The sequence below is a fragment of the Nerophis ophidion genome, linkage group LG06, assembly GCF_033978795.1.
Source record: "Nerophis ophidion isolate RoL-2023_Sa linkage group LG06, RoL_Noph_v1.0, whole genome shotgun sequence".
NCBI classification, from domain to species: domain Eukaryota; kingdom Metazoa; phylum Chordata; class Actinopteri; order Syngnathiformes; family Syngnathidae; genus Nerophis; species Nerophis ophidion.
In genome coordinates this window covers 50,959,726-50,974,414 of record NC_084616.1, presented here as the reverse complement: position 1 = coordinate 50,974,414, position 14,689 = coordinate 50,959,726, and the positions used below count along the sequence as shown (strand labels likewise).

General features: G+C 41.9%; 1 protein-coding gene across 2 annotated transcripts in view; it reads left to right on the top strand.

Annotated features, from left to right (window-relative positions):
- The window catches only part of birc7 (baculoviral IAP repeat containing 7), a 46,422-nt gene that overhangs the window by 21,451 nt on the left and 10,282 nt on the right, over positions 1 to 14,689 (top strand). The window contains exons 2-5 of one of the 2 annotated variants that reach the window (XM_061904153.1): positions 10,491 to 11,126; positions 11,500 to 11,599; positions 11,681 to 11,768; positions 11,871 to 11,916. In XM_061904153.1, the coding sequence (XP_061760137.1) occupies positions 10,598 to 11,126; positions 11,500 to 11,599; positions 11,681 to 11,768; positions 11,871 to 11,916 (763 nt within the window). In that variant the 5' untranslated portion in view covers positions 10,491 to 10,597. The remainder of the gene's footprint in view (positions 1 to 10,490; positions 11,127 to 11,499; positions 11,600 to 11,680; positions 11,769 to 11,870; positions 11,917 to 14,689) is intronic. The other variant, XM_061904154.1, reaches the window with a different exon arrangement.

The following is a 14,689-nucleotide window of genomic DNA, read 5'->3' as shown; positions in this document are numbered from 1 at the left end:
TGTAGTATGGGTCCATTGATTTCAAGAATATGTGCAATTTATTAATGCTGAAATTCTGACAACTGACGTTTCAGCATTAAGGATAGGTTACGCCGTTTACGCAAGCGTTCTTCTTTTCCTCTTTGGCCTTGCCGTTTAACCATCAAACAAACGCCATGGGAACATCGCCCCCTGGAGTTACAAATTCCGATGGGTAACAGATTTCGGTACAACACCGGGATCAGTGTGTTTGCCAGGTAGTCCCTGGAAGGTGGTATGTATTTTGGGTTGAGAGTTTTCACCATATCCCTGCAAACATAAACAAACATGTAATGATGCTGTTACTGTTTAGCCCAGTATCAATTAGCTTAGCTCTAACGTTATTGCTTAACTAACCTAAATGTTGGAGATTCCACCTCTGAAAAGGGATGCAGTCTTTTGATTGTGTGAGCAGTGACCTTTTTGTGGCACTCTTCCGTCTGTGGCACCGACATCTTCCCCATTGCCGCTACGGTGAACGGCGTACGCTGAGCACATCGCGGAGCCTGGCTAGCAGGTTGTAAATTGTCTATGAAATAATACGCGGGCTTATTTGTTAGCTGCCTCAACGTTGGCGCAAAACACATTGTTTTACTTATCGGATTTGGACTGCATTGCAGTCACCGGGGTGCCAGGCTGGGCGCCGGAGCCAGAGGAAGAGGCAGAGGAGGACGGTCGGCGCAGCGCGTCGAAGACGGGACACGCATTTATTTGTACTCCATGAACTCAGAGGTGCTTCATCATGTTCGATGTGCACCCCCCTAAGCACGAAACAGTCCTGTCGCAAGTGTTACATTTCGCCGATATTTCAATTTTTTTTGTAAAATAAAGCCACACTTTCGACCGCCGACGCCCGCTATCCATGCTTGACTGACTCGCTCGGCTACATAGGCTCGGCTATGCTAACACTTCCGGCAGTGGGCACTTCTTCGTTGGTGTTCAGCGGCTTCTTCTTCCAGTCAGCGGACTTATTCTTTTTTTCCAGTCGGCGGGCTCGGTATCGAAACTAGGAATCGAAATTTAAACTTTTGAACAATTCCGGGAGAATCGGAAAGTTAGTCCCAGTTCCACTGGATACTCGATACCCAACCCTACCCCCTGATAGGCACACCGTGGCGCAGTGGGAGGGTCTCTGGTTCATTCCCCACCTAGTACCAACCTCGTGACGTCCGTTGTGTCCTGAGCAAGACACTTCACACATGCTCCTGATGGGTGCTGGTTAGCGCCTTGCATGGCAGCTCCCTCCATCAGTGTGTGAATGTGTGTGTGAATGGGTAAATGTGGAAGTAGTGTCAAAGAGCTTTGAGTACCTTAAAGGTAGAAAAGCGCTATACAAGTACAACCCATTATCATTTATTTACTCAGTGGCCTAGTGCAGTGGTTCTCAACCTTTTTCAGTGATGTACCCCCTGTGAACATTTTTTTAATTCAAATACCCCCTTAATCAGAGCAAAGTTTTTTGGGGTTGAAGAAAGGAGATAAAGAAGTAAAATACAACACGATGTCATCAGTTTCTGATTTATTAAATTGTATTACAGGGCAAAATATTGCTCATTTGTAGTGGTCTTTCTTGAACTATTTGGAAAGAAAGATATAAAAAAAACTAAAAACTTGTTGAAAAATAAACAAGTGATTCAATTATGTGGTTACTTATGGAGTATATTGTGATTACATTGAGAACAGGACGTGAAGAAAAGTTTTAGCAACTGTTATGTAAAAGAAAGGGATTCACGGTGGCAGAGGTGTTAGTGTGTCTGCGTCACAATACGAAGGTCCTGAGTGTAGTCCTGGGTTCAATCCCGGGCTTGGGATCTTTCTCTGTGGAGTTTGCATGTCCTCTCCGTGAATGCGTAAGTTCCCTCCGGGTACTCCGGCTTCCTCCCACTTCCAAAGACATGCACCTGGGGATAGGTTGATTGGCAACACTAAATCGGCCCTAGTGTGTGAATGTGAGTGTGAATGTTGTCTGTCTATCTGTGTTGGCCCTGCGATGAGGTGGCGACTTGTCCAGGGTGTACGCCGCCTTCAGCCAGATTGTAGCTGAGATAGGCACCAGCGCCCCCCGCGACCCCAAAGGGAATAAGCGGCACACAATGGATGGATGGATGGATGTAAAAGAAAAGGGGTAGGATTTAATGAGCTCTGCTTCTTCCTACTCCTTTTCGATCATGTTGAAAAGAGAAACTGGAAATTGTGATGTATCATGTTGTATGCTTGCATGTTCGAAATAAACTTAAACTCAACTCAACTCAATTATAAATAAAGATTTTTACACATAGAAGTAATCATCAACTTAAAGTGCCCTCTAAGGGGATTGTAATAGAGATCCATCTGGATTCATGAACTTAATTCTAAACATTTCTTCACAAAAAAAATAAATCTTTAACATCAATATTTATGGAACATGTCCACAGAAAATCTAGCTGTCAACACTGAATATTGCATTGTTGCATTTCTTTTCACAGTTTATGAACTTACATTCATATTTTTTTGAATTATTATTCAATAAGTATATTTATAAAGGAATTTTTAATTGTTGCTATTTTTAGAATATTAAAAAAAAATCCCACGTACCCCTTGGCATACCTTCAAGTACCCCAGGGGTACGCAAACCCCCATTTGAGAACCAGTGGCCTAGTGGTTCGAGTTTCCGCCCTGGGATCGGTAGGTTGGAAGTTCAAACTCTTGCCGAGTCATACCAAAGACTATAAAAAAAATGGGACCCATTGCCTCCCTGCTTGGCACTCAGCATCAAGGGTTGGAATTGGGGGTTAAATCACCATAAATGATTCCCGGGTGCGGCACCGCTGCTGCCCACTGCTCTCCTCACTTCCCAGGGGGTGATCAAGGGGATGGGTCGAATGCAGAGGACAAATTTCACCACACATAGTGTGTGTGTGACAATCAATGGTACTTTATGTTTAATACAAAACCTCACAATTAAATCTGATCGAATGCTAAAAACGGGCAGCACTGTGGAGGAGGGGTTAGTGCATCTGCCTCACAATACGAAGGTCCTGAGTAGTCCTGGGTTCAATCCTGGGCTCGGGATCTTTCTGTGTGGAGTTTGCATGTCCTCCCTGTGACTGTGTGTGTTTTTTCCGGGTACTCCGGCTTCCTCCTACTTCCAAAGACCTGCACCTGGAGATAGGTTGATTGGCAACACTAAACTGACCCTAGTGTGTGAATGTGAGTGTGAATGTTGTCTGTCTATCTGTGGTGGCCCTGCAATGAGGTGGCGATTCGTCCAGAGTGTACCCCACGTACCGCCCGATTGTAGCTGAGATAGGCAACCCCAAAGGGAATAAGCGGTAGAAAATGGATGGATGAATGCTAAAAACGTTATGACAGACCACCAGATCACACCTCACTCCAACCCACTTCTCCATAGTGGGCTGGCTCAGGGTGGAGGACCGTGTAAAACAACTTGCACTGAGCCTAGTCTATAAAATCCGCTACACCTCCCTGATACCGAAGTACATGTCAAACTACTTCCAGAACGTAAATGACCGCGATAACCACAAAACCACGCGGAGCTCCACAAACCACGTTAAACCCAGATCCTGATCTAACAAAGGTCTTAACTCAATCTCCTTCTATGCCACATCAATGTGGAATGCACTCCCAACAGGTGTAAAAGTAAGTGCATCTCTATCTTCATTCAAAACTGCACTAAAACACCTCCAGGCAACTTCAACCTTTACTAACACCCTTCCCCCTCCACATCCCATCTCCCTGGATTGTAAATAATCAAATGTACTTCTAATGTATATACTTGTTCTTATGCTATCTGCTCGCTGTACACATCCTACTAAGTCAGACCTACACTGTTTCAATGCCCATTTCTCTGATGATGCAATTGTTGATGACTGAAGTACTGATATCAACCAAAGCTCCTCATCTCACCCCCCGTATTGTAAATAATGTAAATAATTCAATGTATATACTGTGATGATTAACTTGTGTGATGACTGAACTGTGCAATTAACTAGTACAAGTCTCAATCAATCCGTAGGAGCCTAAATACTGTTTAAGTTAATTTACATTTCATGGAAGGTGCATTAGGGCTTCACGGTGGAACAGGGGTTAATGCATCTGCCTCACAATACAAAGGTCCTGAGTGGTCAGGGTTCAATCCCGGGCTCGGGATCTTTTTGTGTGGAGTTTGCATGTCCTCCCCGTGAATGCGTGGGTTCCCTCCGGGTACTCCGGCTTCCTCCTACTTCCAAAGACATGCACCTGGGGATAGGTTGATTGGCAACACTAAATTGGCCCTAGTGTGTGAATGTGAGTGTGAATGTTGTTTGTCTATCTGTGTTGGCCCTGCGATGAGGTGGCGACTTGTCCAGGGTGTACGCCACCTTCCGCCAGATTGTAGCTGAGATAGGCACCAGCGCCCCCCCGCGACCCCAAAGGGAATAAGCGGTAGAAAATGGATGGATGGATGGAAGGTGCATTATGTTTATTCAGCCAAAAAGGGACTATTTACTTGATTTGCATGATAAGAACATTTATGTATTGAATGCTTAAGGTAATTATATAAGGCTCACTTTATTTGTAATTATTAGATATGTCAAAATAATTTGATGACGTAACTGTTTTAATTGTATATATGGCTGTAGGATCTGTGTGTTGAGGTTGTTTTCGGACGCAAGGTGTTTTGGGTAATGGCAATCAGGTGCAGTGGAATCGAACCACACAGTTTTTTGACCTCACTCATACTTTTTCTTACTCTTACTTTTTCTAACTTGTACTGCAACAAACTCTCTTTATTTTGTCATTCATTTGTCCCATATCGTTATTGTTTTACGTTTTGAATTATTAAGTTCACAAGTAGACCATACAAACGAAGAGGAGCATCTGGAGTTTTGTTTTGTTGTTGCCGCAAGAAGCGGAGTGAAGGAGAAAGTAGAGGAGCGTCAAGCTAAGCCTGCATTAGGAATTTACATAATCAATCAAAAAGCCTTAAAAAAACAGAATTGAATTTAAAATTTTCTACTGAAGGAGAGACCCAGAAAGTAAATGAAAATAATGTGGGATTTAGGATATTAACTATGAACGATACACTGAATATTGACAACATATGAACATCACACCCCCTCTCCATCCACATATTATTACAATCAAGAGAAACACAACAAAAATGCAACAAACACTGTGAAATATGAACGCAAGGGTAAAAAGAAAAAACACTTACAATCTGATGTATCTAAAATATCACTAAGCTTTAGAACTTTGTTGTAAAAATCTCCTTCAGAGTCTGTCCCTGAAACCTACATTTCACGCTCTGGAAACACTACACTGCTTGTTGCCTCGTCTGAGGTGCATTGACTTAGATTACCACAGTAACTAATTAGTTGACTATAATAACTAATTAGATCACCATAGTAACTAATTACATTACCATAGTAACTAGTATATCCGGCAAAAGCACAGACTCCAAACATTGAAATACTTATTATTGTTGAAGACTTACAATCATTTTAATCATCACTGCACATCATAAGGGCAGCTACACGTTCAATCCTAAAGATCTAAAAAAAAAATGATTTGGGAATTTCCTGCGGGCCAGATTGAAAAGCCTAACGGGCCGCATGTGATCCCTGGGCCTTAATATGTCCAGGTCTGATCTTGGTGGACATACACTATATTGCCAAAAGTATTTGGCACCTGCCTTGACTCATCGGAATCAGAATAGTTGTTATTGTTGTTGTTTGAGAACGGGTTCACTAACTAGGAATTGTTCTTGATGCAATCGTGCAAAATAAAACACATAACAGAATAGGTAATGAAATAAGCTATGCCTGAGCTATCAGATCTTATTATTGTTCATGTAATTGCTTGATGGCTTAGGGGAAAAACTGTTCAGGTGGCGGCAGGTGTGGGTCTGGATGGACAGTAAAGGGGAGAATAGTTTGTGACCAGGGTGAGAAGAGTCAGCTGTAATCCGACCCACAGGCCTCCTGGTCCTGGAGGAGAACAGGTCTTGGAGGGATGGGAGCTTGCAGCCAATCACCTTCCCAGCAGCACGTACGATGTGCTGCAGTCGATGCTTATCCTGGACTGTGGCACCGGGCAACCACACGGTGATGGAGGACGTGAGGATGGACTCAAGGATGGCCGACTAAAAATTTCAACAGCAGCTCGGACTTGTGAACTTGAAGTGCGATCCCATTCCTAACCCATGGGGTTTAATGTGATGTCGGCCCACCTTTTGCAGCTATTACAGCTTCAGCTCTTCTGGGAATGCTGTCCACGAGGTTGCGGAGTGTGTTTATAGGAATTTGCAACCATTCTTTCGAAAGCGCAACTGATGTTGGTCGAGAAGGCCTGGCTCTTAGTCTCCGTTCTAATTATTTCCAAAAATCTTCTATCGGGTTCAGGTCCGGACTGTGTGCAGGCCATTCAAGCTCATCCACACCAGACTCTGTTATCCATGTCTTTATGGACCTTGCTTTGTGCACTGGTGCACAGTCATGTTGGAAGATGAAGGGGCCCGCTACAAACTGTTTCCACAAGGTTGGGAGCATGAAATTGTCCAAAATGTTTATTTATCCTGGAGCATTCAAAGTTCCTTTCACTGGAACTAAGGAGCTTGGATGGATTATTACAGTCAATTTATCACTCATGTACAGAGAGTATTAGTTTATGGCCTGCAAAAGAGAATTTCTTATTGTCACCAGCAGTGGGCAGCAATGACACTTCCACAATCAATTTTAATGCAATGTAGGAAGAGTCAAATACTTTTTAAATGCCAACAGATAATCATCCATCCATTTTGTAAGGCCTGTCATTAGGGTCATGGATAAGCTGGCGCCTAGTCCATTTTTATGTAACTATTTTAAAACTACAGTATATAAACAAACACTAATTCACACTCACATTCATACCCATGGACATTTTCCAGTCTCTAATTCAATTAAGATGCATGTTTTACTTGAATGGTTCCTGTAAATGTAGTTGCTCGTCCAGGGATTCCTAACCCTGGATGAGTTTCTGGGATGTCCTTAAGGACCAGACAAAAATGCTCTTTTTAGTTCACAGCTCTTACTCCAAACAAAATATTTTCATTGAAAGAAAACATCCATCCATCCATTTTTTTACCGCTTATTTCATTTGGGATCGCGAAGGAGACTGGTGCATATCTCAACTACATTTGAGCGGAAGGCGGTGTACACCCTGGACAAGTCGCTACGTCATCGCACGGCAAACACAGACAACATTCACACTCACATTCACACAGTATGGCCAATTTAGTGTTGCCAATCAACCTATCCCCAGGTGCATGTCTTTGGAAGTGGGAGGAAGCCGGAGTACCCAAAGGGAACCCACGCATTCACGGGGAGGACATGCAAACTCCACACAGAAAGATCCCGAGCCCGGGATTGAACCCTGACTACTCAGGACCTTCGTATTGTGAGGCAGACGCACTAACCCCTCTGCCATCGTGAAGCCCTGAAAGAATACATAAACTACATAAGTACTTTAATTTACCATCATAAGGTTCTGTGACGTAGCTCTTTTCTCAAAATCTGTGTATTTCAAATTAACGTCTCCCATTAAAATGAATTGAAATCAGTTTTAGAGGTGCCTGCCACCCAACCCTAAATCACCACAATTTTAACACCTGACATGCCTTTTGAAAAGATAAAACACTTTTATATAAAAATATTTTATAAAAACAATACAATAGAACAGGGGTCCCCAAACGTTTTAGACTCTGGCACCGCACTGGGTTAAAAAAAATTGACCAGAGGCCGGGCAATATATACAGGACTGTCTCAGAAAATTTGAATATTGTGATAAAGTCCTTTATTTTTTGTAATGCAACTAAAAACATGAAAATGTCATACATTCTGGATTCATTACACATCAACTGAAATATTGCAAGCCTTTTATTATTTTAATATTGCTGATTATGGCATACAGGTTAAGAAAACTCAAAAATCATATCTAAAAAAATTGGAATATTTCCTCAGACCAAGTAAAAAAAAAGATGTATAACAGCAAAACAAAATCAAATATTTGAAAATGTCAATCAATGCACTCAGTACTTGGTTGGGAATCCTTTTGGATGGATTACTGCATCAATATGGCGTGGCATGGAGGCAATCGGCCTGTGGCATTGCTGAGGTGTTATGGATGCCCAGGACGCTTCAATAGCGGCCTTCAGCTCATTTGCATTATTGGGCATGGTGTCTTTCAGCTTCTTCTTCACAATAACCCACAAATTCTCTATGAGGTTCAGGTCAGGGGAGTTGGCAGGCCAATGGAGGACAGTAATGTCATGGTCAGTACACCAGTTACTGGTGGTTTTGGCACAGTGGACAGGTGCCAGATCATGCTGGAAAATGAAATCATCATCTCCATAGAGCTTTTCAATAGATACATCTTCAATAGTCGTATTCCCATGGCCAAGCCACTCCTGAACTCTAGACAACGGAAGTTCCCTCAGTCAGCAATGGTTTTGGGAGCCATGTCAGCTGCTAGTTTTGGTCCACTGTGTTTCATCAAGTCCAGAGTCAATGCAGCTGTGTACATGCTTCCAACGGTCGCAATACGACCGGATGTTTTGGTTAATGTCGGGGATGCTTGTAACTAAAATGTCTGCTGGCAATTTACAGCATAACAATGAGCCAAGAGACAACTTTAATCTTAAATCACTGTTGAGTCTGGGCACTTTTAAGTTGAGGTAGCTGTAAATAAAAAACAAAGAGATGACATATATGGAAAACAAGAACCTAGTCATTGAAATACAGTTGACAATAAGAGACAATATGTAGTAATATTTATTTAATGATTATGATGACTTCTTGGATAAAATTAAGGTGTATTTTTTTATATTGTGAACAAGACAATGAAATTGTGATACATAAAGTGCATCACACACATTGGAAGTAAAGCTGCATTATATCTGCATTATGTGAGGCAGTATATCTCGGTTTGTAGAGCGGCCGTGCCAGTAATTTGAGGGTTGAAGGTTCAATCCCCGCTTCCGCCATCCTAGTCAATTCTGTTGTGTCCTTGGGCAGCACACTTTACCCACCTACTCCCAGTGCCACCCACACTGGTTTAATCGTAACTTAGATATTGGGTTTCACTATGTAAAGCGCTTTGAGTCACTTGAGGAAAAAGCGCTATATAAATATAATTCACTTCACATCATTTTGGGGGAAAGAGGGTCCATAGCTTTCAGATTCAGATTCATTTATTTTTGTTATTAATTCATCAAAGATGTACTGCAGCCAAAAAATCTGCATTTTTCAAGCCACAACAAAATTGAATACATAAAGTCACTCTAAAAAAATAAAAAACAATTTAAATTGGGTTTAAAGATTGTATTAAAATCTAGAAATTCTATGAGTAAGATCAAGTAAGAGTAAAAGAGACAAGCTAATTCGCACAATTATTGAAATGTACTTCTTAAGTATTAAATACTGTAAATTAACATAATATAACCAGTAATAATAATAAAAGTGATAACAAATGGGGAAGAGCACTTATAGCTCAGGGGTAGGGACTCATGGCTCTAGAGCCAGATGTGGCTCTTTTGATGACTGCACCTGGCTCTCAGATAAATCTTATCCGACATTGCATAACACGATAAGTAATGAATAATTCCGCTGGTAATCACAGTGTCAAAAATAACGTTCAGAATATAAAACATTCTCATGCATTTTAATCCATTCATCCCGTTTCTACCGTACCTGTTCAAGAAGTCTCATTAATGGTAAGAAGTATTTTATTTGTTGTTGGTTACCTTCAAAATAACAATGTTATAAAAAACAATAAGAGACTTATTATACTCTAAAAAGGTTGGTCTTACTTAAAAATGCAGGCATTTAGTTGTATACAGTCTTAAAAAAAACATTATATGGCTGTCATGGAAATACTTTTTTAAATATTTGGCTTGAATGGCTCTGTCAGCCAAAAAGGTTCCCGACCCCTGACTTAGCTTTTCACACACCATTAATCGCACTATGTATTTGTTACGTTTTGGTATGGCATTGTTGGTCATGACCTCGGGATGCATTAGTGCAGGTAAAATGCATTTATTAACAAAAATTAAGAAATTGGGCAGCAAGGAAGCCCACGGGAAGCTATGCACACTTAGGAACAAAGCAAACATGACAACCAGAACAAAGCATCCTAAATTCCAATCCTGGAGAGGGAGCCAGCACAGAAGTGGTGGCAAAAAGGAGGCAAACAAGAAATGGGAATAAATAAAAAGCCCTCCACAGCAGATGAAACAAAATACCAGAAAATGATAATTGTCACAAGAGCTCATGATAGTATTTTGTTTTATTTCTGTGGCTTCATCTGGCACAAGATTCAAGTTAGTCTATTTCCTCTGAAATGTTTTACATAGTTTGTCTTTGTGTAATAAGAGGAGACGCAACATGGCATGTTGAGTCAGTTGTTCAGAGATTAACCAATCAGAAAACATTCCAGCATGGGTGTTTTGTTTCTAGAATGTAGTTTCCCATTGACCTCCGCGCAGGCCCCCACAGCACATCGTATTTGGAGTAGTGCACTTCACTGGCTTTTAGTGTGTGCTCCACTATGGACCGTAGAAGGGATGCCCGGCACTGCAGGAATCCCTTCATCCTCCGGAATGACAGATGACAGAAGCACTATGCTGTACATCCTGGAAGAACCTCAGATGCGCGGAGAAGGCGAGAGGCTTGAAACGTTCCAGACCTGGCCAACAGATGCTCCTGTCACATCTGGAGACCTCGCCAAGGCGGGGTTCTTCTTTTTAGGCCAAGGAGACAAAGTCCAGTGTTTCTGCTGTGGTGGGGTTTTAAGATGTTGGGTACATGGAGACAGTCCCACGGCCGAGCACAAGAGACATTTCCCCACCTGCAGCTTCATACTGGGACGAGCCGTGGGGAACATTCCGCTGCGAGTTGGCTCCTCGGACTCTGTGGACGGGCAACTTTTGAGCCAACTCCAGAGGATGACTATGGATGACCAGGGGACGGCAGGACAGGCAGTCTACCCCGAGATGGAAGCAGAGGATTCCCGGCTCACAACCTTCCACAACTGGCCCACAGAGGCTTCAGTCCAGCCGGATCTTCTTGCCAGGGCTGGATTTTTCTACACAGGTGCTTTTTCTCCACACATGCAACATGATTATGAGTCGAATATTTAGCTGTAACCCGGTCAGTGCTCGAGTGACCTCTCATTGTCACAGTTCATAATTGACCTGCTGAGTCATGGTGTTGCCAAGAGAACACCCTGGATTAGGCCACGGGTGCTATTGCTAATGCTAAATCTATTTACAGTAAAAAAGCAGCACTCAGACTGTTACAAAGCAATACTAGTTTAGCGCCATAGTCACAGACAGGTTCAAAAAAATTCCTTAAAAAAGTGTTTAATCCTAATGACAAAAACATACAACAATAGACAAATACTGCATTTAGTCTGTTTAATCTGACCAAAAAGTAGGTTTAACTCTTGTATTGTTTGCGCCATCAGGTCACGGCGACAACGTCAAGTGCTTCTACTGCGATGGAGGACTGAGGAACTGGGAGCTGGGAGACGACCCTTGGCAGGAGCACGCCAAGTGGTTCCCACGGTAACAAAAAAAAACACGTGTGTGTTGCACAGCACATTTAAAGAACAAAGAATATATATTTGTGTTGTTGTTTTCTTGTAGTTGTGAGTTTTTAATTCAGTCAAGAGGGCAGGAATATATCAGAAACATCCAGGATGCTCATTTCCATTTGGGTGAGACTGTGCCTGTGGTGAGGACCGTTTATTCAAATATTTTTTTTAAATCAATATCATCAATAACCATTTACCACTAGGAATCCGTTATTAACTAAACATTTGATGTCATCCTATAGGATGGCTCACAAATGTCCACAGGCAGAGAAATTGGCTCCAGAAATGGTAAGTCATTTCTGAAAATAACAAAAAAACAAGTGCAGGTACAACAACAAAAGACATGTTTATCAAATTAAAAAGAGGAAACTGGGTCTGGACAGCATGATGTAGTCAACAGAAAGAAAATACACACTGCAACTAGTTTGTTAAATGCATTGTACTGCATAACAGCCTGACACCTCTTTTGGTTAGAGCTTCATATTCTTTTAGAGAAACAACTCTTGTTGTAAAACTGCTTTATTAACTACAAGATATTGTGTTTGCAGTCATTAGAATACCTGTTATATACAAACAATGTGTTTCAGGGCATACAGTCGTGGTCAAAGTTTACATACATTTGTAAAGAACATAATGTCATGGCTGTCTTGAGTTTCAAATAATTTATAACTCTTATTTTTTTGTGATGGAGTTATTGGAGCACATACTTGTTGGTCACAAAAAACATTCATGAAGTTTGGTTCTTTTATGAGTTTATTATGGGTCTACCGAAAATGTGACCAAACCTGCTGGGTCAAAAGTCTAGATACAGCAATGTTTATATTTGGTTACATGTCCCTTGGCAAGTTTCACTACAATAAGGCGCTTTTGGTAGCCATCCACAAGCCTCTGGCAAGCATCTTAAACCAAAATTGATCTGTTTGACCACAATCCCCATCAATATGTTTGGAGGAGAAAATGTGAGGCCTTCAATGCCAGGAACACCATGTCTACCGTCAAGCATGGTGGTGATGGTATTAGGCTCTGGGCCTGTTTTGCTGTCAATGAAACTGGTGTTTTACAGAGAGTAAATGGGACAAATAAAAAGAATACCTCCAAATTATTCAGGACAACTTAAAATCATCAGCCCGGAGGTCGGGTCTTAGGCGCAGTTGGGTGGTCCAACAGGACAGTGACCCCAACCACATGTCAAAAGTAGTAAAGGAATAGCTAAATCAGGCTAGAATTAAGGTTTTAGACCTGACTTAAACGTGTGGACAATGCCGAAGAAACAAGTCCATGTCAGAAAACCAACAAGTTAGCTGAACTGCACCAATTTTGTCAAGAGTGGTCAAAAATTGCCAGAAGCTTGTGGATGGCTACCAAAAGCGCCGTATTGCAGTGAAACTTGTCAATGGACACGTAACCAAATATTACATTGCTGTATGTATACTTTTGACCCAGCAGATTTGGTCACATTTTCAGTAGACCCATAATAAATTCATAAAAGAACCAAACTTCATGAATGTCTTTCGTGACCAACAAGTATGAGCTCAAATCACTCTATCACAAAAAAAATAAGAGTTGTAGAAATTATTGGAAACTCAAGACAGCCATTAAATTATGTTCTGTACAAGTGTATTTAAACTTTTGACCACGACTGTATAGGTCCCTGCTATTTACTTTCTAAAATTTTATAAATACTAGAGATACTGTACTGTATTTTATTTATTTAAAAAGCACATGTTCACCCAAACATTAGGGTCATTGTTTCATGCCATTGTGTATTAATTTGTCATTAAATACAGGCATACCGCATGAATTGAACAGTTGGAAATATACTGACAGTTGAAGCAAATATTCTTTGACCCTTTGGTGCTCTAAACCTTATATATAGTATTCGTCTCACAGTTATTTTGCATACATGTTCAGTTTTACACATTGAGAAACAAAACAAAAAACAAGGCATGGAGTATTGTACTTAGAACACACCCCGTCTTGTCAAAGCAGGGGCCCTTAGCAGAATTTAGTAAATCTTTTATACCATTTGACTCGTACTTGAATTAAAGTTCATGCATGTTTTGCACTACATTAATTTGTGGGAAATAAATTGTTCAATAATAGTTTTTTAGTGCAAAACTACAAATGTAACATTTTTAGAACCTAACTTGTAGCCAAACTTGCTTACAATTCCCCACAAAGATTTAAACCCAGCATGTACAAGAGTACATTGGTACTTTGGAACAGTATAGTACAGTACAAGACATTAAGACAGCATGCACACCACAGGGAACATTGACGGTTATGAGGTATATTGGCTGTTATAGTCGCGCCTCGCCACATCACACTTCAATTGTTGCGGCAACATCACATCGTAGATATTTTTGTGATAAAAGAAGCATATTCTAAATTATCCATCGATCCATCCATTGTCTTCCGCTTATCCGAGGTCAGGTCGCGGGGGCAGCAGCCTAATCAGGGAAGCCCAGACTTCCCTCTCCCCAGCCACTTTGTCCAGCTCTTCCCGGAGGATCCCGAGGCGTTCCCAGGCCAGCAGAGAGACATCGTCTTCCCAACGTGTCCTGGGTCTTCCTCGTGGCCTCCTACCGGTTGGATGTGCCCGAAACACCTCCCTGGGGAGGCGTTCGGGTGGCATCCTGACCAGATGCCTGAACCACCTCATCTGGCTCCTCTCGATGTGGAGGCGCAGCGGCTTTACTTTGAGCTCCTCCCAGATGGCACAGCTTCCCACCCTATCTCTGAGGGAGAGCCCTGCGACCCTGCGGAGGAAACAAATTTCGGCCGCTTGTACCAGTGATCTTGTCCTTTCGGTCATAACCCAAAGTTCATGACCATAGGTGAGGATGGGAACGTAGATCGACCGGTAAATTGAGAGCTTTGCCTTCCGGCTCAGCTCTTTCTTCACCACAACGGATCGATACAGTGACCGCATTACTGAAGACGCCGCACCGATCCGCCTGTCGACCTCACGATCCACTTTTCCCTCACTTGTGAACAAGACTGCGAGGTACTTGAAGTCCTCTACTTGGGAAAGGGTCTCCTCCCCAACCCGGAGATGGCC